The 25,623-nt window shown below is 52.2% G+C and overlaps 1 protein-coding gene across 1 annotated transcript in view; it reads left to right on the forward strand.

The window, feature by feature from the left end:
* The window catches only part of ARSG (arylsulfatase G), a 72,022-nt gene that overhangs the window by 25,321 nt on the left and 21,078 nt on the right, over window positions 1–25,623 (forward strand). The window contains exons 3-8 of the mRNA XM_065897028.1: window positions 657–704; window positions 1,749–1,860; window positions 4,733–4,870; window positions 13,653–13,849; window positions 15,294–15,374; window positions 24,637–24,745. Coding sequence (XP_065753100.1) covers window positions 657–704; window positions 1,749–1,860; window positions 4,733–4,870; window positions 13,653–13,849; window positions 15,294–15,374; window positions 24,637–24,745 — 685 coding nt within the window. The remainder of the gene's footprint in view (window positions 1–656; window positions 705–1,748; window positions 1,861–4,732; window positions 4,871–13,652; window positions 13,850–15,293; window positions 15,375–24,636; window positions 24,746–25,623) is intronic.

A 25,623-nucleotide genomic window follows, 5' to 3' on the forward strand; every position in this document is an offset into this window, starting at 1 on the left:
TTACCCGGAGAGCAGAGAATGAGCCGGTCAGAGGGTCCCAGCCTCGCCTCGTGCCCCGCAGTGAACGCGTTTACAGCGCCAGGAGCAGCCCTGCGGCAGAGCTTCCTCGTTGCGGGCCTGGCTCGGGCGGCGCAGGGAGGCGGCGCCCCGCTCAGCTTCTGCAGAGCGCCATGATGAAAGCAGGCGGGAGCGGCATCTCTGGGACTGTCTGGGCCGTGCACTTGCTCCTTGGGTCCTTTGCAGGGCCCCAGGCAGGAGGGCCGAGCGGAAGGTGTGGTGAGCCCTGGCGGGGGGTGGGGTGGGTGGGGTGGGGGCGTTGCCGTGGGCGCTGCACCCTCTTTGGGGGGCAGGGGCTCAGCCTGCTAACTTCTCTGGGCTCCCGGTAATGGCTCGTCTTCCCGCCCTCTACCCCCCGCACGCTTTCCTGCCTGGGTCATGAGTCATCCTTGCTTGCTTTCTGTCTCCCTGGGGACTCCCTCTGGGTCCCAGAGAACGAGGCTTGGCTGTCACACAGCACGTGAGCCTCTCTTTGCTTGTGCTCAGGAAAGGGCAAAGCTGGTGGAGACCTGAGTGTGTGATCAGCTCCACCAAGGGGCTGGGAGCCCCCGTGGGGATTCCTCTCAAAGTCTCTCTCTGTCTCTCTCGTTTTCCTCCAGGCAAGTGGCATCTTGGACACCATGGCTCTTATCACCCCAACTTCCGTGGTAAGAATTCTTCGGAGGATTGGTTACCTGGGAAACAGAAAATAAAGGTCTCTGTGTAAAAGGACTCTATAAATGTTTAAGCCATCCTGCCCCTGAGGGACCTCTCTCCTGAGTCAGGACACCTTCGTTCACAGGCTCACTTGGGTGGGTTTGAGGTGCCAGGGTTGCCTCTGTTTGCACATCCCTCTTGCCCGGCACCTTTCCCGGCCCCCCTCTTTGGTGCCTGTCTACCCTTCGGGCTCCCCCGTCGTGAGGCTGTCAGTGTTCTCCTCGACCCAGTCCTTCACGTGTCTGGGAACACTTGGCCCCCGTGAGGCCCCGCGTGGTAAGAAGCAAAAATCGTTTGATGGGTTCACTGAAGCAGGGGCTCGGCGGGGAGTAGGGAATTCTGTGGGAAACTTCACATGGAAGCTTGTGCTGGAGAAGAGATGGGATATGAGAGGGTCTCAGAAAAAAGTCAACACAGGGTTTTCAGGTCTCAGTTTGACCCTCACATCCTCCCTCCAATACCCCTCCACCCTCTCAAGTCCAATCCTGCCAGCCCTCTGCGTCCAGCTGAAATGCCAACTCTTCTGAGAAGCATTTTGAGATTCCTGCCTCAACCACATCCCACCCCCAGCATCCAGGGGTAACTTCATCCTCTGATCCCTCTTGTGGGCTTAGAGCTAAATCTCTACTTCTTATCCTCCCCCTCTTGAGGGCAGAGTATATTCTTTTATCCCCCAGAGTGTCATGCAGGTAGTAGATTTTCACCAGGTATTTCCCAGCGGTGTCCATCATCGCACTGGGAACAGGAGGTGTTCAAGACATTCTCCCCACTTCCTTCCACGCAGGGTTAATGCTAATCACAAGATGTTTTGCAAATCTAGTCTTGCAGCCAGAACCCAGCAAAGTGTTTTCCTTGCACACTACAAAGGGCTATTAATCAAATCCTCTTTTAATTACATACACCATAACACTGCAGAATTAAATCATGGAAAATTAAATTTCTGTCCTGGGTGTAAGAATGCAGGCTCATAGCCTAACCCGTTCCTTCTCTTCCAGGGTTTGATTACTACTTTGGAATCCCGTACAGCCATGACATGGGCTGCACTGATACCCCCGGCTACAACCACCCCCCTTGCCCGGCATGTCCACGGGGCGGTAGACCGTCAAGGTAATCCTAGCCAAGGCGTCGGCTCTGGGCTCCAGAGCCAGGTGAAGTCCTGGGGGTGTGGTCCATCAGAAGGAAATGAGAGAGGCCCACGGGGAACAGTTAGGATAGCAAAAAGGGATCAAGTACCTGGGACTTCTCTGGCGGCGCAGTGGTTAAGAATCCGCCTGCCAATGCAGGGGACACGGGTTCGAGCCCTGGTCCGGGAAGATCCCACATGCCGCGGAGCAACTAAGCCCATGGGCCACAACTACTGAAGCCCCTGTGCTCTAGGGCCCTCGTGTCGCATCTGCTGAGCCCGCATGCCGCAACTACTGAAGCCTGCGCACCTGGAGCCCGTGCTCCACAACAAGAGAAGCCACCGCAATGAGAAGCCCACGCACCACAGCAAAGACTAGCCCCCGCTCGCCGCAACTAGAGAAAGCCCGTGTGCAGCAACGAAGACCCAAATGCAGCCAAAAAAAAAAAAAAAAAAAAAAGATCGAGTACCTTTAGTGCAAAAAATTTAAGTGCATTATTTGCATGGAGTGCAAGAACACTTTTCATGAAGATGAGGTGAACATTTTTTTAATTGGCATTTTCCAGGTTCCTTGGACTGTTTAGCTCAGCTGGGGAGAGGCTGGTGCGACCCAGGGTCTCACGCAGGTGGCCTCCCTCCTCTGCCTGCTGGCTTTGCTCCTGGGCCACTCACCTGGCCCTGACCCTGGACATAAGGAGGGAGCTAGACTGAGAAGAAGTCCACCGGGCTCTCTATAAGCCCTACCCCCGCCCTGAAATAAGCCAGCGTTTGGACATTGGAATGCCGTGCAGGCACTCAACAGGATGTTTTAAAAACGTATTCAGTGAAATGGGAAAATGCTCACAATAGAATAGTAAGTGAAAAAAGCAGGAAACAAATCATCAGCACTGTGACCTGAACTACCTCTGTATTTATGCCTCTAAGAGCCCTAAAGGAAATACACCAGAATGGTAACCATGGTTCATTCGCTCTGGTTGTGGCACTGAGGAGTTTTCAGTTTTTTCCTCTCTCGTATTTTCCAAATATTCTCTAATGAGCATGCAGTACGTTTATTATCAGGAAAAGGTAATCAACCTTATTCAGGTAGTAAAGCAGCCCAGACCAGGTGCCCTGCTGTTCAGACGGTGTACTGGGATTGTTTATAACGTTGCAGGTGTCTGAGCCGCCCGGGGAGAGCGTGTCTCGGGGGCTTATTAATAATAGTTAGTATCATAATGGCCATTTGTTGAGAAATTGTTACATCCTAAGCGCGCTCTGCATGCTTCTCCATGACCCACCAGACCTCTGAGTGAGGCAAGCATTTCTCCTGACTGTCCTGGGAAGGAAGCTTACCTGGTGGCCCAGGTCACAGTGGAGTCATGAGAGGGAAGGATGGAGAGTCCCGTCTGGGTCTCTGAGTCTAGAGCCCAGGTCCCCTCTCTCCTGACTACCCAGAGGGTGGTCGCTGGGCCAGAAGCGCAGGCATCATCTGGACGCTTGCTAGAAATGCAGGTGTTCAGACCCCTCCCAGAGGCCTGCCTTTTCACGAGATGCCCAGGAGATGCAAGAGCCTGTTGGCAGCGGGAGGAGTGACGTCACCACGTGAGAACCGGCCACTGCTCTCTCATCACCGCCGGGCGCCTGGGGCTCACACCTGTGGCACCCCTGCCATCTCGTGCGATGACCACAGCCTGGCCCCTTTTCCGTCTGTGTTAAATCAGACAGAAGAAAAGTGTTGGCTGAAGGAGGAAAAGGGGGAGAAGGTTAGGGATGATAGAGCCGCCACAAGACCATCCAAAGCTGGAAGATTGGACACGAATGATGAGGTTAGCGTTGTGACACCCGCGACAGCGCTCTCTTTCTCTTTGTAAAACTCTGTGGTCCTTGGCGATTACCCCAGTCTGACCGTGTCTCTCAAGCCTCCGGCACAAGTCTGTGTGCACATAGATGTGTGACGGGGGCTTTCCTTTCTTCCCAAATTCTTCCTTGCAGCAGGAGGACAGTTTCCCTGCCCAAGAGGCCCCCCGTGACCACCCTTTTCTCTCCATTGTCCTCAGCTCCTCTTCCAGTTCTCTGTGTCCCCCAGGACAGAGGGCTTGAGTTTTTATTGCATTCCTAGTGTGCCAAGCAGTGTGAATGCTAACCGTTCCTTATCCCTGTAAGGGGCCCGGGCAACCCCGCACTTCCCATAAGGAAAGTCAAGCTCTGAGAGCTTAGGTAACTCACCCGAGATCACAGCCGGGGTCAGGATTCTGGGTCATTCGTATGTCAGATTCATTTCCATCTGTAAGACCAAGGGCTGAGTTTGTTTTTTTCCAGGAGATACAATAGGTTTGACCCCCACTTTTTCCAATTGCTGAAGTTTCCCCAAATTCTCCAAACATGGTTTGAAATTCCAAAGTTGTTCCTAGCCATCTGTCCTCTCGTCAGACATCTTGTCACACAAAGTCCTGATTGTCGACTTGGGAAAATACCAAGCGTTGTACCCCACGGACGGAAGTCATGACTTAAGGGGACCGGTGGAAAAAACCAGGGCTACTGATTGCCTCTGGGACTCTGCTGTGTAATGTACTTTGTTTAACCTCAGTTTCTCTGCCAGCAAAATGGGTATAATCGTATCCATAGCTCAGAAAAGTCATGAGCTTTACAGAATGGCCAGGCTTGTCCAAGGAGCATACACATCTATTCAAAGGGCATAGAAGAAGGTGTTACATTGGTCTTGCACTTGGAGGAGATGGCAGACTGGAAAAATCACTTGAGGCCAGGCTATTAAGTGTTCTGTATTTATGGGCATCACTGCATCAAAGCGTTTTGTTTGACTCCGTGACTACTTAGGTCGTGGGAATGAACGCTCCACCGTCTGTGATTTCCACCCAGGAACCCTGAGAAGGACTGTCACTCTGACGTGGCCCTTCCTCTCTATGAGAACCTCAGCATCGTGGAGCAGCCCGTGAACCTGAGCGGCCTCACACAGAAGTATGCCGAGAAGGCCACCCAGTTCATCCAGCGGGCGAGGTGAGCGCCCCCCCCCCCCGTGTCCCCTGGCCCCAGCACGGCTCAGACCGCAGCGGAGCTCCATTACCTGACAAAGATGCGCGCGTGCATGTCTCCTGGAAATAAAGCTAGAAAGCTGTCTGTCCTGGGGTCTCCAGGCCTGGGTTACAAGTGCCTCAGGTACATTCCCAGGGACCCTGCTCAGACCACACTCCCGTCATTGTCAGGTGTCCTCTCCTGCTAGCGTATCACCTCCCTGAGGGCAGGGTCCATCCACTGTCTTCTGGGCATTCAAGGTGTTTGTCGAGTTCATTAGTTGACAGGCTATGTTCGTTTCTTATTGCTGCTGCTGTTACCAACTGACCACCAACTTATTGGCTAAAACAATAGCAATTTATTCTCCTACAGATCTGGAGGCTGGACGTCTGAAATGTGTCTGATGGGGCTAAAATCAAGGTTATCAGAAGGGCTGTTTCCTTCTTGAGGCTCCAGGGAGGATTGTTTCTTGCCTCTTCCAGCTTCTGGTGGCTGTTGGAATTCCTTGGCTATGGCTACATCATTCCTTTTTTTTTTTTTTTTTGGCGGCACCACTGGGCTTGCGGGATCTTAGTTCCCTGACCAGGGATGGAACGCGGACTCTGGGCAGTGGAAGCATGGAGTCCCAACCACTGGACCGCCAGGGAACTCCTGGCCACGTCGTTTGAATCTCCACTTCTGTGGTTCACTTGCCTTGTCCTCTTCTGTAGTCACATCTCCCCCGCCTCCTTTTTATAAGGACATTTGTGATTACGTTTAGGGTCTACTGGGAACGATCCAAGATAATCCCCCATCTCAAGATCCTCAACTTAATTGCATCTACAACGTCCGCTTTGGGGACACTCAGAGATTCCAGGGATTAGACCCTGAGTATCCTTGGGGGCCAGTATTCAGTATAACACACAGGGGTCCAGCATCTACAGGGCCCAGGTAACCTGAAGCGGGGAGCAGGCTGACTGTGAGGCAGTAGGGAGTGGTGGGGCCTGCGGTGAATTTTGAGCACCTGTCCCATCTAAGGCTGCCTGCTGCTGCTTTGTGGGAGCGGGGGCCTGGCTTGTCAGGCCTTTCCATTTCTCAAGAAAGACAGGCCACCTGGCCCTTGGTGGATCTCCTGATCTCTAACTGTTAGCAACCACTAATTGAAAATAACAAAAAGCAGAAACCCCAGAGCCATACCACAGTGGGTCTCTAGCAAGCTGTCTCTGTGTGAGAGCTGCTTGCTTCCAGCCTCTGTCAGATCAGAGATCAGCACAGAGAGTAGATTGTGCGAGACCACAGTCAGCTACTACTGCTGACCTTGGGGTGTATGTACGTAGGTGGCGGGGTGCAAGCTCAGACACACACGTGTGCACACACACGGTCACCCCACCCGCTGCCTCTCTCATGTGCACTGGTGCACCTTTCTCCTAAGATTGCAAACTCTCTCTCTCTCTCCTATTTTTAGGCCGCGCCATGCGGCATGCGGGGATCTTAGTTCCCCAACCAGGGATTGAACCTGTGTGTTGGGAGCGTGGAGTCTTAACCACTGGACCGCCAGGGAAGTCCCAAGACTGCAAACTCTTCAAGGGCCGGGGAAGGATTTCCAACAGGTCCTTTGGTATTTTCCACAGCCTTTGCCTAAGTGGGCAGGAGAACGTGTACGGCACACCCGTCTACTTGCACAGAATTAAAAATAGCCCCCACCTTGGGATAACGGATCTCATCATTTCCTTGAAAGTGCAAGAATTCCCCCAGCCCCTCGCTCCACCATGCTGGACTTTTCTAGACAGAAGGGCAGCTGGGAGGGTGGAGGTATAGCCATGTAGTAGATCCATTTCTGCTTGATCGCACGGCCTGCTAAAGGCCCACATTCTGAGAGCAGCCCCTTAGGGCTTAGAGACTGCATCTGACCAGTTTCTCAGGGCTTTCTGAGAAACACTGTTGGGTTGGTTTGTTCATTTTCGTTTTTTCAGATGGTTGATATGAAAAGCACAGAGCCCCTTCTCCCACCTGGGGGTTTGAGCACGTATATGCTCCCTGGATGGCTTCGGGCCCCGGTGCCCTACGACAGGTGGACGGTCTGTGGCTGGTGAGGAAGGTCTACCCCTGCTTTTGCAATGAGAGCACAGTGTTCTCAGGGGACGGTAGCGGGTGGCAGCCGGCTGGGCACTGATTAACTTTGAAGACGACATGGTGCTGTTCATCTACCACTTAATTAACCACTTGAAAGATTAACAAATCAGCGAACAAACTCTTTATCATAGTTAAGAGGGGAAGAGTTTGCTAATTTATTAATTAGTTATTAAGTGAAAAGTCACATGAATCCTGTTGGCTTTTTGCTTGACAGAGAATAATCCTCAGGCATGCTGATTTCCTTAGGACTGGCCTTGCCAGTTCATCCATGATTTTAGAAGTGTCAGCAGAAAAGCCCCCAGATCTGTGCTGTTTTCTCCGTCATGAGCCCTTACGCCACCTTGACTTGTTTGTCAAAACTACCGGGAGTCCCTGGAGCGTGGTTTCCTGCCCTGCTCGGCAAGAGGGTCTTCTTTGAATGTTTTTCCTTGGGGCTTCACTTGATTTTAGACCCCTGACCTAGCAGTGATGCTGAAGGCTAATACTTAAAAATTTTTTTTAATTGAAGTCGAGTTGATTTACAATGTTGTCTTAATTCTGCTGTACAGCACAGTGATTCCGTTATACATATATATACATTCTTTTTCATGCTCTTTTCCATTATGGCTTGTCCCAGGATATTGAATCTAGTTCCCTGTGCTCTGCAGTGGGACCTTGCTGTCTATCCATCCTGTATATACTAGTTTGCATCTGCGAATCCCAAACTCCCAGTCCCTCCCTCCCCCACCTCCCCTCCCCCTTGGCAACCACCAGTCTGTTCTCTGTGTCTGTTTCTGTTTCATAGACAGGTTCACTTGTGCCATATTTTAGATTCCACATACAAGTGGTATCAGGTGTTATTTGTCTTTCTCCTGAAAGCTCGTTCCTGATTCGAGTTTTTTAAACAGGAGGCAAAGCTCCGAATTGGCAAAAAAAAAAAAAAAAAAAAAGAAAAAGAAAGGAGGTAGCGGACGGCCTGGGCGTCTGGGCTTCTAGGTCATGGAGCTGGCTGGTCCTCTGCTCCCTACAGGGTCTAGGACGGCACATTGAACCTGAGTTGGGAATACAGGGCTTGATGGGCTGAGCGTATTGGGGTAGGTGTGAGGATGTTTGAAATCAGAGTGTATGGTCCACATTCCAGGGAATTGTGCACTTAGAACTAGGTCCTAGAGAGGCACAGAGGACAAAGAAGCCCCAGCCTTCCTGGGCTGGAGCCTGGGACCCACGTCAAGGGCTTGATTCCTTCTTCTCCTTGACTCAACCCCTCCGCCTGCATCGTTCTCCCCCTGCTGGTCTAAGCCTCCTTCCCCTTCTCATCTCCGTCCTCACCCGTCTCCCACCTAAAGCACACCACCTGCCACCCACATCAGGGCTCCGGGTTCAGCCTGAAGATCATTCTGTCCTCCTGACCCCTCCTCTCTTCTTTCTCCTGTTTGGGTGTTCTGACGAATAACGGGTGAGGACATGAGTGATTGCACGCACCGCTGGGCAGTGGGACGGCCGTCCTCCTCCTGCAGCCTCTCCCTCTGCTGTTCTGTCTGCCTTGAAGGGCGACCATGCACTGTGTCCCTGGACCCCCCCCGTCCTTCGGGCCACACTGTCTCAGAGATGTCTCCCCTCTCCCCCTCCCCCCCGCCCAGCTTGGGTCCCCTGTTATGCTCTTCCACAGCACCCTGTATTTCTCCTCCATCATCCCTACTACTATATATTTGTAATAATGATCTGATTCATTTCTTTTTTCTTTTTTTGCGGTACGCGGGCCTCTCACTGCTGTGGCCTCTCCCGTTGCGGAGCGCAGGATCAGCGGCCATGGCTCACGGGCCCAGCCACTCTGCGGCATGTGGGATCTTCCCAGACCGGGGCACGAACCCGTGTCCCCTGCATCGGCAGGCGGACTCTCAACCACTGTGCCACCAGGGAAGCCCTGATTCATTTCTTAGTTGCATCTTTCCCTCTGCTGTTTCCAATTGGATGTGAAGCTCCAAGAAGGTGGAAATCCTGCTTCTGTCTCTGCAGTGTCTGGGGCTTGGTTAGCCCTTAATAAGTATTCATTGAATGAGTGAATAAAGAGTGAGTTGCTTGATCTGGCCCCAAACGTGTGCCAGTGTCGTGTTGGGAATACACACGTGGATTAGATCTGTTTCGGTTTTCGAGCATCTCCCAGGCTAGTGGGGAAACAGATAGTGTTCAAAAGCTGGCTTTCGCATAGGCTGCATTGTCAATACTGATCGATTCTCTAAGGGAGGGGCAAAAGGGGCCAGGGAAGAGGAAGCCACCTATGAGCTGGGAGCAGAGAGGGATCTTGATGGCTTTGGAGTGGGATCTTAATGGATTAAGTGTTTGCAGGCAAGATACCAGGCAGGGTCCTGCCGGGAGAGGAGTGAACAGGCGCAGGAGGACGTGAGGTGGCCCCGGCGTCGGAAGGACGGCAAGGCTGGGAAGGCCACGGATGCCGGGCTAGGGCTTTGCACTGCCCGCAGGCTCATGGAGCCCCGGTAGGCTTCTGAACTGAGAACTGTCAGGTCCAGTCTGGATTCCAGAAGGTTCTCTGTAACGCTGAGGCCCAGAGGGTGACTGTGAGATTTGGGACGGGGCGGGGGCAAGTGGCTATTGCAGCGATGCCTCCTGGACCGGTCAGCCCCGGGGGCCGCTGCAGGGGCAGCCGAGGGAGCCCGGCTCGAGGGCAGCCCTGCCGCCACCTTCAGGCCTGGCTCTCCTGCCAGGAGCCCACTGGGGACATTTCCTGAGAGATGGGCATCCCTCACTTGCCATTCTCTATTTCAGATCAGGAGATTTTCTCCAGACTTGGCTTCCCCAGGTCTCAATCTTTGTGCATCTCCACACCACGCCCCACCCTCCCTCTGCTGGAATGTCCCCTCCAGCGTCTTAATTCCTCTGATATCTTAACCCCTTTTGTTAAATCTGAACATGTTCTTCTAGCCTCCTTCTGTGCTGGTGAATAAACACACACACACACACGCACACACACATGCATGTATCTATATTTAAATAAAGATGAAATCATACTGCCTTATAACTGGCCTTTTTTTTTTTTTTTTTTTTTTTCGGGTTCTCGGGCCTCTCACTGCTGTGGCCTCTCCCGTTGCGGAGCACAGGCTCCGGACGCGCAGGCTCAGCGGCCATGGCTCACGGGCCCAGCCGCTCCTTGGCATGTGGGATCTTCCCGGACCGGGGCACGAACCCGCGTTCCCTGCATCGGCAGGCGTACTCTCAACCACTGTGCCACCAGGGAAGCCTTTTTTTTTTTAAAGCACCAAGTCTCCTCCACTTTTTTTTTTTTTTTTTCTGGCTGGACCGCGTGACTTGTGGGATCTCAGTTCCCCAACCAGGGATTGAACCCGGGCCACGGAAGTGAAAGCCCAGAACCCTAACCACCAGGCCACCAGAGAACTGCCCATCCTCCACTCTGTATTTGCCATTCAGCACAGGGGTGGTTCAGGGGATAGATGCCCCCAGGGAGCTAGTTTGTGCGGTTCCTGCAACATGCCATCTTTACGAGTTCTAGCATGGTGTCAGGATGCAGGGAGAGAGGTGCTCCTCTGGGTACCATGGATGCTTACTACTGCAGGCTTGTATTATTCATACTTATTAATAAAAGGGTACCACTTATGAAAACCTTACTATGGCATTAAATACTCACAGCTGTATCAGGGAGGCACAGCTGTCCCCATTGTGGAGACGACAGAGGTTAAGTGAATTGCCCAGGGTCACACGACCACGAAATAAAATTCCAGGGATTCGGATGCGGGTCTCCAATGCCCGTCTTCCCTCATCTTCACAGCCCAGGGTGCTAACAGGATTTTGATAATGGGTGGGAGTTTGCAGGATAATGATGGGGGTGGGATGAGGGTGGGTGATGGGACCACGCCCCCAGCCCATAGGTAGCTATGAGCTGATAAATGTTTAACAACCAGCACTCAGAGAAAAAGCTCTGATTTGCCCATTTCTGTGGCGTAAATACTCTCACCGTGGCTGAATTCAAGATACCAATGAGATGTCGCTGACCGTAGGGTTGGAGAGATGTACAGTGTAGCACCTCATCATACGGTGTTCCCACCGCACAGATTCAGCGGCCGCAAAACAAAGTGCAGGGCACAGGTAATAGTAAAATGTGGTAGAATAATTAGGATGTGATAAATCGGGCAAGTTTATTACCTTTGGGTTTTTTTCCAGTTGATTTACAATGTTGTGTTAGTTTCTGTTGTACAGTAAAGTGAGTCAGTTATACACATACATATATCCACTCTTTTTTAGATTCTTTTCCCACATAGATTCTTTTACAGAGTATTGGGCAGAGTTCCCTGTGCTGTACAGTAGGTCCTTATTAGTTATCTATTTTATATATAGTAGTGTGTATATGTCAACCCCGGTCTCCCAATTTATTCCCCCCCCACCTTTGTTTTTAATATCATTTATTTAACGGTAAGTTGATTTCATTCAATTTTTAATGGCAGCCATGTTTAACAACTGGCTTGCAAAATTCCTGAAATCTGAGCCAGCTCCATCCAGCATGCTGCTGCCACGTGGTATCCACCTGCAGATTACGACAAGGCGTCCCCGCTGAGTGTATGCTGACCGGTGCCAGAGCGCCCAGCTCGGCCAGTGGATCGTGGGCTGGCATTAAACTCCCATTCGCTCTCTCAGCAGGATGTCCGCATGCCGGAATTGTGCACAACGTACACAACTGTACATGATCATCTTTGTCAGATCAGGCAACAGACGCCCTACATCAGCACCATGCAATAGCGCTCTCTGCAAGGAAGAACATGTTCTCTCTGTGCTGTCCGGGATGGTAGCCACTGGCCTGAGCATTGGAGACGTGGCTCAGGCAGCTGAGACACCAGATGGACGGATAGAGAAAGAGATAGACATAGAGAGAGAGAGAGAGAGAGATAGACAGATAGATAATAGATAGATGATAGATAGATGTAAACTATACATAGCATAAAATTTTCCTTTTCAATATATATATGTATAACTGAATCATTTTTCTGTACACCTGAAACTAACACAGCTTTGTAAATCAACTCTACTTCAATTAAAAAAACACTTTTTTTTAAACATCTTTACTGGAGTATAATTGCTTTACAATGGTGTGTTAGTTTCTGCTGTATAACAAAGTGAATCAGCTGTACACGTACCTATGTCCCCATATCTCTTCCCTCTTGCGTCTCCCTCCCTTCCCACCCTCCCTATTTTTTAAATTTACCTTTGTAAGTGTACAGTTCTGTGGTTTTAAGTACATTCATACTGTTCCGCAACCATCCCCACTATCCATCTCTAGAACTTTTTCATCTTCCCAAATGAAAGCTCTGTACCTGTTAAACACCAGTTCCCCGTTTTCCCTTCCCTGCAGCCCCGGGCCTCCACAGCGCTGCTTTCTGTCTGTATGAAGCAGACACTCCAAGTACGTCCTATAAGGGGAATCGCGCCATATTTGTCCTTTGGTGACTGGCTTATTTCACTGAGCATCGTGTCTTCAAGCCTCATCCATGGTATAGCATGTGAGACGCTGAATTCTTAGCTTTATTTCATGTTCGTGAATTGAAATCAGAATAGCCACCCATGACTTGTGGACATGGACGATACAGCTCGTGAAATGTTGCAGAGAAGTTGTGGACTAGAATGGGGAAGGAGAAGCTCCCGTCTGGGACGTGCATCTTCTGTCCTTCAAAGAGAGCTGAGGGCAGTAGAGTCCCAATCAGGGGACTTTGGGAGTTGGGATGCAGGGGCGTCTCCAGGGCGAGGTTTGGTGCAGAGCTGAGGCTGGGGGACTCAGAGAGCTTGATGTGGGGTGGTGTGAATCGGGGGCAGCCAAGAACGCTCAGGCCATTTTGAAAGTCAAGTGTCCAGGTGGCCTGGTGTGAAAGAGCCGCACTTCTGTCGCCAGCCTATGGACTTGCCTGAAGTTCCCCCCCGTGCCCTCCCTGTGTCCTCTGAAAGACCCCCCCACAGGGGTGGGCTGTGGGAAGGGGCTCCCCGAGGGTCCCTGCCGCTGCCCTTGACCCTGCCCCTGGCCTGGGGATGCAGGTGGGGGGCATGCAGGAAGCAGAGGCCTCCCAGGGGAACCTGCAGGATCAGAGTAGGGGCAGCCGGGAGCCTGGCCTCTACCAGGACCTTGATCTAGACGTTCCCAGCTATGGCCTTGGAATTCCCCGTGGTCCGTTTCAGTCATCCGTTCATCTCCTAGAAAGAGCCAAGGCTGGGAATGGAAACGATGGCCTGGATGCTGTGAGAGAGCAGCTGGAACTTAAAAATACGTTTGCACTGGACGTTAGAATGAAGCTGCTAAGAGCCAGGGCTCTGCTCTCAGCCAGACCTTAGTTCAAACCCAGACTTGGTCGCTTCCTAGCCTTGGGTGAGTCTCAGTCTCCCTGAGCCTCTGACGCTTCATCCGGAAAAGGGAACTTGGGGGTTTCACGAGGTTGAATTCAGGCAACGTGAGCCTCGTTCGATAAGCTCCCGGTAAATGTTAAAAGGGCAGAGGCGAGTATTACAGCTACTCTCAGTCTTTAACCAGCTTTATCCCCCCATTGCCTTTGCAGGCTGTAGACGGATGTGTACTTCCTGAGCACACCGGGTGGAAGGGGTTCTGGGCTCTTCTCTGAGGCCACGGGACCCTTCTGGAGCGTCACCTCGGCCTCTCTCGTTTCAGTGCCAGCGGAAGACCCTTCCTGCTCTACGTGGGCCTGGCCCACATGCACGTGCCCCTGTCCAGGACCCTGCCATCAGCAGAACCCGGGGGTCGAAGGCCGTACAGCGCGGCTCTCCGGGAGATGGACAGCCTCGTGGGCCAGATCAAGGACAAAGTTGACCTCACAGCTAAAAACAACACATTCCTTTGGTTTACAGGTGAAGTAGTAAAACCCAGCCAGCCTCACTGGGCTCTAATGGATAACCCCGCACACGCCCCACACAAGAGCAGAGTCTGGGCGAGTGACCCTCTTCAGCTGGGCAGGGGGCTCGCCTTGAACTGGGGGCCCTGCTCGCGTCCGTCGGCCTGCGTGCCGAGCACCTGTCCGTTGGGACCTCCAGGACTGTGCCCCTGGAAAGGCTTTGCACAGAGAGAGCGGGTACCCTGCCGGCCCCTTGGGTGTTGATCAGGGCCATCTGGGTATTGCTGTTAATTGTTAATGAGTGACTTTGACATTGTGGACCTCTGTAATCCTCGGGCAATTCCAAGAGTGCTTCTTTACCGTCTTCCCCCATCCCAAAGGTTGCCACCGGTCAGCAGGTCACATCTTCCGGCTGAGTGGCGCTGGACTAGTGAGCTGTTTAAAGGGCCCACACAGGCATCACTGGTCTCGGGGCCCTGTCTGGAGCGAGAGTGGTGGACACTTGGGTTTGAATCTCTACTCTTGGGAAAGTTACTTTATTTATTTTTTATAAATTTATTTATTTATTTTTGGCTGCGTTGGGTCTTCGTTGCTACCCGCAGACTTTCTCTAGTTGCGGCGAGCGGGGGCTACTCTTCGTTGCATGGGCTTCTCATCGCGGTGGCTTCTTTTGTTGCAGAGCACGGGCTCTAGGCACATGGGCTTCAGTAGTTGTGGCTCGTGGGCTCGGTAGTTGTGGCTCGCGGGCTTTAGAGCGCAGGCTCAGGAGTTGTGGCGCACGGGCTTAGTTGCTCCGCGGCATGTGGGATCTTCCCGGATCAAGGCTCGAACCCGTGTCCCCTGCATTGGCAGGCGGATTTTTAACCACTGTGCCACCTGGGGAGTGCCGGGAAAGTTCCTTTAACCTCTGTAAGCCTCTCCTTCCTCATCGGCAGAATCAAGCTAACAGTGAAATCTATTCCATGGCCCACTGGGGGATCAGGAGATAACGTATGTGTGCATCATAGGGGCTCAAGAGAGAGTTGCTGGGCACTTCCCTGGTGCTGCAGAGGTTAGGTCTCCGTGCTTCCACTGCAGGGGGCACGGGTTCTATGCCTGGTTGGGGAACTAAGATTCCACATGCCGTGAGGCCAAAAGAAACCCACAAAAAACAAAAGGAAAGAAAGGAAAAAGTTGCTGGGCTGAAGATAGTGGCAATGGAATTGCTGAGCCCAGATCCAAAGGCAGAAGCCTCAGCGTGGGGCGCGCTCGGGGCAGGAGAGCCCACCTCTCCGGAAAGCCCATCGGAGGCAGCCCCCTCTAAAAGGTCCTTCAAGGGTAGGGTTGCATTTGTTTTCACGGGTCCTTTTTCTTTCCAGTCCCCTGCTGTGCACAGGGATGTGGGACCTGAGAGAGAGAGAACCGGGCAGAAGCATCCTCCAGCCTGTTGACTGCTGCGTGTTGCTTTTTTTGGTTTCTAGGAGACAATGGCCCGTGGGCTCAGAAGTGTGAGCTGGCAGGGAGCGTGGGGCCCTTCACTGGATCGTGGCAAACTCGTCAAGGTAGAGGCTCACAGCTGGGGTTGGGGCATCTCCCCGCGGGTGCTGAGTCTGGGCTGGGGCATGAGATCCGGCCTCTGGGAGGACCAGTTTATAGCTGGGTCTTGGGACATCATTGTGAAATAGGGACAGATTACTCACAGCCACTAGCTCCCGGAAGAGAAACAATTTGGAGTGGAGCAAGTGCGTGTTCACCCCGGGGGGTTCCCTTTCCTTCCCTCCCAGGGCGTCGGCCCGCTGACAGGCAGCCCAGCAAGTATGCTTTGCCTCTACCCTCACCCTCATGTCCTCAATCTTCCTCCTTGCTTTCTTTTCTTTCTTTTTTTAAAAGTCATCCCTCCACCCATCCAAACACTAATTCATTTCATTCATTCAAGAGATATTTCGTGCACAACTGTGCAAGGTTTCTATATGCATTAGCTCTAAACCTTAGTGAAAGGCAGGTAGTAATCACTGCACTTACAGCTGAAGAGTGAGAGAGGCTAAGTAACTTGCCTAGAGTCACACAGTTTGGGAGGACGGGGCCAGGCGTGCTACCAAGTTAAAGCTGGGGATCTTCCCACTACACCGTACTGCCTCTCTTTATGTAAACGCCCTTCAGCCCCCAGCTCAGCGCCCATCTGCCGGGAAGGTTTCCCCAAAAGGACCTCACTCTCTGAAAGAGCAGTCCTGCTGGGGACAATTCGGCAGTATGGACCAAAGTCTTGAAAAATGTGCATGCTGGGCGATGCATTAATTCCTCTTTTAAAGAATTTGTCTTCAGGAAATAATAAGCCAAGTGCACCATGTTGTGTGTAAAAGAATGCTCGTTGCAGTGGGTTTTTCTTGAGAAAAATAGTTAGACGTAACCCAAGTGTCCGGCAAGAGAGGAGTGCGCAAAGAAATTATGATACGTGCATTTAAAGAAACACTAAGGAACCACTGAAAATGGCGCATATGATTGACCTGGAAACACTTACATTAAATACTTTTCAGTGAGTAAAGCAGGTCACAAAACCACATGTAAAGTATGGTTTTATTGTATAAAACTAAGTGCATGTATTCTCGGAAAAATCTTGAGAGAGGCAACAAAAGGTATTGATAACAAAAGATTAGCAGTGATTACCTCTGGGTAGGGGAGGAAGGGTTTAAGTGTAGTTATTCCCACTTTTTTTTTTTTTTTTTACCAATTAGAAAACTTGTTTTAATTAATTTTTTTAATGAAAAAATTAAAATAAAAATTTCAGAAGGTGCTTGTATCCGAGGGGTGCAGAGGTGGACTTGGCAAGATTACGCCCTGGGGCTGGCTTCTGACCTGCGGCCCCAGCTGTGTCCAAGTCGGAGAGACACGAATTCCCTTTCAGATGAGTCTGGCAGGGTAGTCGTAGTTACCTAGAAGCTAGAATTTTCGTGTGTCCCACGGCTAGCTGTGAGAAGGAAGTGCTTTACCCTGGCGTCCCTTGGATCAGATCCCTGAGAACTTTCCAGGTGAGCGGCTGCTCAGCTGTGACCACATCTCGTGCGTGGACATGTGTGGTGGAAGTCAGGGAAACTGGGTGCTGCCCAGTGACCAGACCACTTCATCCCTCTGGGCGGTGGCGTTCCTCTGTGCGTGGATCTCTTTGGCCCATCCAGTTCGTTCAAGAGCTCTGTGATTTAGTTCTGGTTCCTGGAGAGCTGGACCAGGAAAAGATGCTAGGACCACAAGTGGTGGAAATGTGTCTGGTAGCTGCAGCCACAGCCTAGAGAAATATGGTGCCAACTGGGGGTGGTTCTTCTGCATTCGCTGATGATAATTCCTCCTCTCTGTACCTGGGGCACCCTCGGGCCAGGCTGCCGTCTTCAATGCTCAGTTAGAAGAGCCTGGGGCACCCTCGGGCCAGGCTGCCGTCTTCAGTGCTCAGTTAGAAGAGCCTGGGGCACCCTCGGGCCAGGCTGCCGTCTTCAGTGCTCAGTTAGAAGAGCCTGGGGCACCCTCGGGCCAGGCTGCCGTCTTCAATGCTCAGTGAGAAGAGCCTGGGGCACCCTCGGGCCAGGCTGCCGTCTTCAGCGCTCAGTGAGAAGAGCCTGGGGCACCCTCGGGCCAGGCTGCCGTCTTCAATGCTCAGTTAGAAGAGCCTGGAATCATTTTTACTCTCAAGAGTAAAAGCCCTAAAGGCACAGAGACCAAGGTTGAGGGGATAAAAATCTGTCCGTAAGTGGCCCTTCTGTGGGGATCTTTCTGTTTCCTAAGAAGACGACCCCTGATCTCCTATCTGAGGACCTGCCTTATCTTTTTTTCTCTTCTCCCCCTTAGGAGGCAGTTTTAAAATAGTGAACCAGTTTACGGGTATGGACTGTAGCCCATTCTTTGAGGGAAGAACTTTATGAGAAACACATGTATCAGCAGGGCGTATCCTCCTTTCCTTCTACTTGTTGAGCACCTACTATGTGCCAGGAACTGTGCTCAGTGCTGGGGACACAAAGATCAACAAAGCCCCGGCTTTAAAGAATGACGGTCTAGAGCAGCGTTTCTCAGACTTTAACGTGTAGATGGTCCCCTGGGGATCCTGCACCCAGTCGGTCTGGGTTGGTGATGGAGATGTTGCATTTCTAACCAGCTCCTAGGTGATGCTGATGCAGCTGGTCCAGGGACCACTCTGAGAGCCAGCGATTTGGGATATCCACATCTAGCGCCCTTCGAGTCTAGAACTGTCAGATCTAGACCAGTGGGTTATCAGGTGAGGTCCCAGGACCAGCGGCATCAGTACCACCTGAGAACTTGTTAGCAATGCAGATTCTAGGGCCTCACCCCAGACCTACTGAATCCGAAGCAAAGTTGGGGAAGGTGTGGACAAAAAGGAGTGCAAGTTGGTGCAGCCACTGTGGGAAACGGTATGCGCGGTCCTCCAAAAATTAAAAGTAGCGCTACCACGCAATCCCACTGTTTATCTGAAGAAAATGAAAACAGGAATTCCAAAAGATCCACGCACCCCTATGCTCATTGCAGCATTATTCACAATAGCCAAGATATGGAGGTGACCTAAGTGTCCATGTATAGATGAATGGATAAAGAACACGTGGCGCATGTCTATATAGACGTCTCTGCTGAGTCAAAGATGATAAATAAAGGGGAGCGAGTGACAGGAACCCCCACGTTCAAACAGCCAGGGAGGCCCCAGCGAGCCCTACTCCAACTATCTTGTTGGCCAAAGAGGGATCTGAGGCTGAGCGCGGCAGAGGGCTTCCCTGGGGCCGGCCATCGACTGAGGGGCCACACGCTCTGACCACCACCCGGCTCATTCCTCAACCCACGTTTTCACTATCCTCACGCCCTGTTATACCCGACTGACTGCCCAGCTGTCTGCAACGTCCTGTCTTACTTCTCTGCCCCCTCCATGGTTGTCAGAGAGAACCTCACTAGCCCCTGTGACAGTCTGAGTCTTTCTAAATCTATGGGAGGCAGAGTGGAGAGATGGAGAGAGGGCTTTGGAAGCGTGATTCTCGACTCAGCTCAGGACCTGGTGCCCGGCGGCCCCTTCCAGCCCTGCGTCCTCCTCAGTAAGGGCAGTGGAGACCCGCCTCGCGGGACGGTGCAGGGCCAACTGGGACGCTGGCCGGGAGGTGCCTGGCCTTTACTACCCCCATACAACTCCATCTCTTCACTCCCAGCCGAAACAAACTCGGGGTGGGGGGAGGGTTCCCACAAAGAGAATAATTGGAAGAAATAACCCGAGAAGGATTTTCCTGCTGAAGCCCACGGGCACCTTAAGCGACACGAGGAGCACTTCCCAGGAGTTCTGGGCCTGTGGTTTGGAAAACTGCTCTGAGGCTGGACTTCCTTCATGTCGAGACGACACCCTCTGTGGGGGGCAGGGCCTTGCACAAACGCTGGTCTGGATGTGATATCTGTGGGACACAGCACCTGAATCCGTGGTGGGACTGGACCTGGTTACCTTGTTCTTTTCCCAGGAGATCCTGAAGACGCACTTTGCGGGGGGTAAACACTTCCCCTTCCTCAGTCTCCAAACTGGCTTCCCGTCAACCTCTCCTCACTGCCCAGGCCACTGCGGGGGGCTCTGGGAAGGCGGGCAGAGCCCTGGGTGGAAGGGCCATGGCCAGGGGACTCGGGTCACGGGGGAGGGGCTGGGGGTCCCTCTGGACCGCCTGCTCTTCTTCGAGCAGGTTCCTTGTCAGCGGGAGGCCTGTGTATCCTGCTGTAAACGGGGCCAGCCTCGGGAGCTGGTGAAAGAGAGAAGACAGTCAGTGTTTTCGCGATGGAGCAGGACAAACAGTGCCCAGAGCCCTGCTGCTTTCTCCCCGCAGCTGGCCCAGCGCATCAGACCACACGCTGCCTCCCCTGTTCCCAGGGCCCCCGGGCCGCCCCCCACCCCCCCTCCTGGCTGAGCCGCTCTGCTCAGCTGATGGGTGAGGCAGCGTCTCCTGCAGTCATCCCTTCATCCCGTGCTGGAGTGAGGGTGCTCCACCGGGCTTGGCCTGCGTCCTGTAGGGGTGAGGAGAGACCGAACCAGGGGCCAGGGGGCACAGCAGGGCCGCTGCCGACCCCTAGCCCGCGGCCCCCCTGGTTCCCAGCCGCCGGCCTCCCTTCCCTGCTCCAGACCTATTTCCTCTCCGGGACAGAACCAACACCTTGTTTGTGCCCTAACTGACGGCTCCTCTGTCTGGAAAATCTTTTCTTGTTTTATTTGAAGAGCAGAACTGTTCCTTCCTCCCCCCCTGGTGATGAGGAAACATGCTGTTGAACTTGGCATCCTTGGCTTCTAGGAGACCTTGGTTGTAACTTGATGCTATCAGGTGGTTACATAACCTTTCCCACTGGGAAGCGTGCTCTACATCCTGGGCCTTCTGTCCATTTGGGGCAGGGGGTGGGACAGAGAGGGGTCGGGGTTGGGGGGGACTGGGTGAGGGAGTGAGGGTCAAGGGAGGGGCTCTTGGCCCCGGCTGAGGGCAGGGCCAGCTACTGGGGACCCAGTGGAAGTCAAATGATGTCCCCTGCCGGGCTTGGAAGTCCCCATGCCCACACTCACGGCCGTCCCAGGGCAGCCAGGGTCCCTCGCCCCAACAGAGGCCTGGCTGCCCTGTGTTTCTAGAAAACTAGTGTGTGCGCTCCGGGCAGCCTTGGCAGAGGCATGTGTTTATATTTAGAAACGAAGCCTGCTTCTTTAGAAGGTTATAGAACGTGTGCTTCTCAGAACACGCGTGTTCCATCCGAGTCACAAATGTAAATGCCTTGAGGGGCCAGGCAGGTAGTATAAACGAACAACTGTTTGTTTGTGTCCGTTGTGGCCAGCATTAGGGACTCGGTAAATCAGATCGAGGGCTCTAACGACATTCAAATTTAGTTTAAAAAGAAATACGATTTGTGCCAAACCAAACTGTCAGGGGGCTGAATTCAGTGTGTGCTTTGCCGGGTTGCAGCTTCTGCTGTCTTCTATCTGTAGGTGATTTTGTTTTGTTTCTGTTTTGCTAGGGGTTTCTTTGGATGGCATTTAGTGGGCGCTTCCGTGGCAGGCACTACGCCAGAGGACCTGGCTTGGAACTTTATATACATTATCTTGCGTAACTTTTCCACCATCCCGTGAGATCAGTACAGTCATTTCCCCCTTCACGGCTGAGGAGATGGACGTGCAGTGACACTGAGAATTGGGAAGGCGTCCTCCCATTTACCTTACTAACACTTCTCAACTTCTGGTCCTCAGAGACTGGTGTCAGGATGACTTGGAATCAGACCCCACCCCAGACTTCCTAAATCAGCATCTCTGGGTGTCCTTCTGGCGGCTCCATGTACTGAGAAGTTTGCCAACCTCTGTATTAGCCACACTGCCTTTCTGACTCAGGCAGGCATCGCATTTGGGTCCTTTCTGGGAAGGACCCTGTTCCAAGCGTAGGTCGTGGTGAGCCTTCCTCGGCTGCCCTTTTCTCCCTGCATCGTGCAGTGGCGTTTTCTTCCGTAGCCAGGGGAGAGCGAGCAAAAGCAGTTCCATGAATCATCGTTCTGTTTATATTTTGGTTGCTGAGGCTAAATATTTATTGCTTTAAGTAAGAGGTTCTGCCTTAATTAGAGTCATAACTAACCGCAAGTGCGCTGAAATGCGTTTTCATGACCATCAGACTTGCGTTTCTCAACAGAAAGCCAAACGCAATGGACCCTTTTGATGTGCCAGGGCCTCTGATCAAAGTATGAAGGTTGCTCTCAACTAACGAGTAGCTTTTGAAATTAAAAAGTGCCTGTTTGACTTTGTGGACTTAGCTATTGTTCTCACTCACTATAACACGTAGGGTCACATTCACGCTCCGGTGGTGTAAAGTTATAAAGCTGTGGGCCGCATAAAGCCTGTCATTAAAAAGCACATAAGCTACAATTAGTTTCAAGATGCATCGTGTCCACTTTCTGACTCTGTTCCTTGCTCTCTTCACCCTCGGCCTGGAACGGGCGCGCTCTACATTAACTCACCAGGAGAACTTTACAAGATACTGGTATCCAGGCCCCACCCCCGGCCAATTTAAATCACAATTCTCTGGGAAAGGGACTTTGGCGTGGGTATTTCTTAAAAGCTAGTGATTCGAATATGCATTCGGGGATGGGAACCACTGTCCTAAAAAGTCCTAGAAGGTTTAATGGCTGAGGGTACTGGCTGTGTGGTTAGACTTGGATTCAAATCCTGACTCTAGTGTTTCTTTGCTGTGTGACCTTGGGCAAATTACTTAACCTCTCTGAGCCTCAACCTCCTCATCTGAAGAATGAGGATTACAGGGCTTAGCTCACAAAGTTGTCCTGAGGATTAAGGGAGATGATGCCGGGAAGCACTTAGCATTATAGGTAGGTGCACTTAGCTTGGTGCTTAGGAAGGGCTCAACCAATAGGAGAAATTATTGTTACTGTTACTACTGTGGTTAACGGAGGATGAGTTTCCATCGGTAGGAGCAGGTATCACTGGAGAACATCAGGGGACCAGGGCCAGCTGCTGTGGGCTTCAGTGTGTGCTGGCAGATAAGCCACAGCACACACTGTTAGACGTTTCTGATAATAGAGGCTTGGTTATCAGGCATCAACCCTGGGGACCCACAGGGAATGCTGGGCGGATCTTTTAAAGTTGGCCCACCCCTAGCAGTGCCCGTGAGATCCTGGAATTTGGAGTGAGAAGGAGTGAGAAGGTCCACGCTCTGGGGGATATATTTTTTATAATTGCTTACCCACACTCTGGACTCTTTTGAGTACAAGCCTTGTGGGCATGGCTGGAATATATAATTGTGTCTTTCTGGTAAAGCCAGAGCCCAAGGTACAGCCAGGTGCCAGCTGGCCAGTGTTGACAACACAGAGGAGGGGTTGCTCTCCGCACCCCAAGTGTCCACACCGAGCCGCTTCTCTCAGCCAGCATTTTCCTCTCTTTGTCCCAGTTCCTGATTCTCTGCAGGGCACTGTCCACTCTGTTGACGTATACATGTTTTATAACCAGCCGAATTCCTTCTAACCTCTCCAGCTTTCAACTCTCTGCTGAAATAAGGCAAACGCATTGACATATTTTTCTCTGAAAACGAATTAGGAAAGTTAATCGTCTGAAAAAAGAACGGTACAAAAAGATTATGGCAAATGAGCAGAACCCCTAGTGGTGAAGACCAATTAGCAGATTTATTAATCAGGGGCCAGTGTACCCTTCTGGAAACACCCTGGAGGCGGAAACGCAATCCTGGTGCCGACTCTGCACTCTGCCACCTGTAGCCCTAGCACAGTGCCAGCCCCCAGCTTGGGCCTTCTGGTCGACCCTCAGAACCATTGGCTTGTTTCTTCGAATTGAACCCTTCGCTTTTCCTTAGCATCTGGCCTCAAAGGCTAAGCAAGTTCGTCTGAATTTTGTGCTCCGTGGACTTGCAAATAAATGGGCTCCATATTTTCACCCACCTATTCCCCAAGCTTCCATAGAAACGCCCCTCGTGGGTGGTGGTGGGGATTATCTGCAGAGCTCCCGCACATGCAGTGTTAGATGCTCCCTCCCCGCTTTCAGCTGAAGCGTAAGTCATGCATTCCAAGGCCACGGGGGAGTGCGATTTATGCTCGCTGTAGCTCTGGAGTCTCTGTTCCATATGCGTGAATAATTGGGAGTGGGCTCTAGGTATTTACGGCCGGCGTGGCTCTGGACCGGAAGAAGGTATGTGAGACATCTTGGGCCAAGTCAGAGAGTTTCCCGTTCGGCACCCCCCACAACTCCACTTGGTTCCGAGAGCCCCACCCCTAAACATAAACGGTCCATAGACACGAGTTGTTTTGTGTATCGTTTCTGACTTCAACCCTTGGGGGGACTCCAAAGCTGGTTATGAGAAAATTCCAAGAATGCCGAGCATTTCTGGTGTCACGTGCTGGGCCAGGGACATCAAAGTTTCCGTTTGCTGCGGCAGCCTTGGTCTTCTCGCCCCCTCCCTCCCCATCGTTGTTTCCGCCAGCCAAACATAAGGATGTTGCATGACCATGGTATGTGTGAGACACACACAGCGTTTGCCTTGGAAAGGCTCTCTACACGCTAACCGTGCGGAATTCCTGGCTCAGCTGGGATGAGGTCGGGGTGTGTGTGGGAGGGATGGGCATGGTCATGGTTAATTCAACGCAACACGTACTCAGGATGTTTCCATAAAGCATGACCTCATCCCTTCCAGCCTGCTGGTCATCGTTACACTGGTGGTCACTTCTGACTTGGTGGTTACAAAAATAATTCCTTTAATTACCCAGTGGAAATTCGTAGATTGTTCTTACCGCCCCCTGAGAGGCAGGAGGTCGGAGCTACCACAACATCGGAAGAGCTCATTCATTCAAAAAAAAAAAAAAAAGGAAAACAAAAAAGGAAAGCAGAGTGATCGGTTGTTGGGCGGATCAAATAACTGTGGGAATTTCCGCCTTTATCTCATTTCAAATAGTTTTATGTTTGCATCCTAAACGCGATCTGCAGGAGACACATTCACTCATTTATTCCACAGATAGTTGTTGAGTGCCTACTATGTCTCGGGTGCACAGGACTGATGCCGGTCTGTAAACAAGCCAGACGGTCTGAAGTGGCCAAAGTGGCATGAAGAAATTAAGTGACGTGATTCCCTAGAGAGGGACGGACACAGCTAGTTACGCGTGTTGAATCCGGTAAAATAAAAGAACGTATTGAAAGAGATTCGCTACATGAATCAGAATAGCTCGTTGCTAAAGGAAGTCATTCCTCTGTTGGAATTATCAGAAGCTCTTAGAGAGTCCCCGTGGAGAAGGACTGTTTTCCCAGAGAACCAACTGTCTCCCCTCTTCTCACAGGGGGAAGTCCAGCCAAGCAGACCACCTGGGAAGGAGGACACCGTGTCCCAGCTCTGGCTTACTGGCCCAGCAGGGTCCCCGTCAACGTCACCAGCACTGCTTTGCTAAGGTACGAGACCCAAATTACCTTGAGATGTAGGAAAAAGTCATGGATGCTTGCGTGACTAGAGACCTCACACATCACCTGCCCTGGCCAGGTGTCCCCAGATACTTCCCGAGCTCAGACTGTAGCAGCGAGGAGCTGCCTGGAGCAACAGTGCAGTGGGACACTTTTCAAGCCGTCCTCTGGGGGGCTGTCTCTGGGAAGAGGGCACTGGGTGGCCGTCAGTGCTGGGTCGTGCTGCTGTGCACTGAGGAGACAGTGGCTGCAAAAAGGCCAGGGGCGTCCTCACCACTTGTGGCCTGGGCCAAGCTGATGGGGGTGCGGGAGCGGGTCTATTGGGCCCGAAGGATCCCTTCTCTGGGGGTAGGGCAGGTGTCCTGAGGATGGCTCTGTCAAGCATGTCACTGGTCATCAGATGGCGCAAGAAAGGGGTCTAGATGTTGACGTGCCCCTGAGGGGAGGGAGAAGGAAGCTGGATCCACCGGGCTGGGAAGGAAAGGATGAATCCTTGGGTGAGAATCTTCTTCCTACCTCTGGCAAAGAAGCTTCTACAAGGAAGGACGATTGTAAACGTGAGCACATCTCACGATTACTCTGATCTCCTTATGAAGGCAGGCCCAGGAGGCCATCTCCTCGGCACAGAACTTGGCTGTGGTGTGCCATCCCGAAAGCAACACCACGCAGCTCTGCAGCCGTGACTTATGACGAGGGCTTCTCACTCACCCGGAGGGCCCGTCCTCTGCGTGCTTCTGCCCTGAATCCATGGACGAGGGGCCCTCCGTAGATACAGGTGCTTGCTCACAGGCTCAGAGGCCTTATTCTGGTTAAAGACTAATTTCCTGTTTCCAAAGGTCCTTCACCGTTAACCAAGTGGGTTCTGGCCT

The sequence above is a fragment of the Phocoena phocoena genome, chromosome 19 (genome assembly GCF_963924675.1).
Source record: "Phocoena phocoena chromosome 19, mPhoPho1.1, whole genome shotgun sequence".
NCBI lineage: Eukaryota > Metazoa > Chordata > Mammalia > Artiodactyla > Phocoenidae > Phocoena > Phocoena phocoena.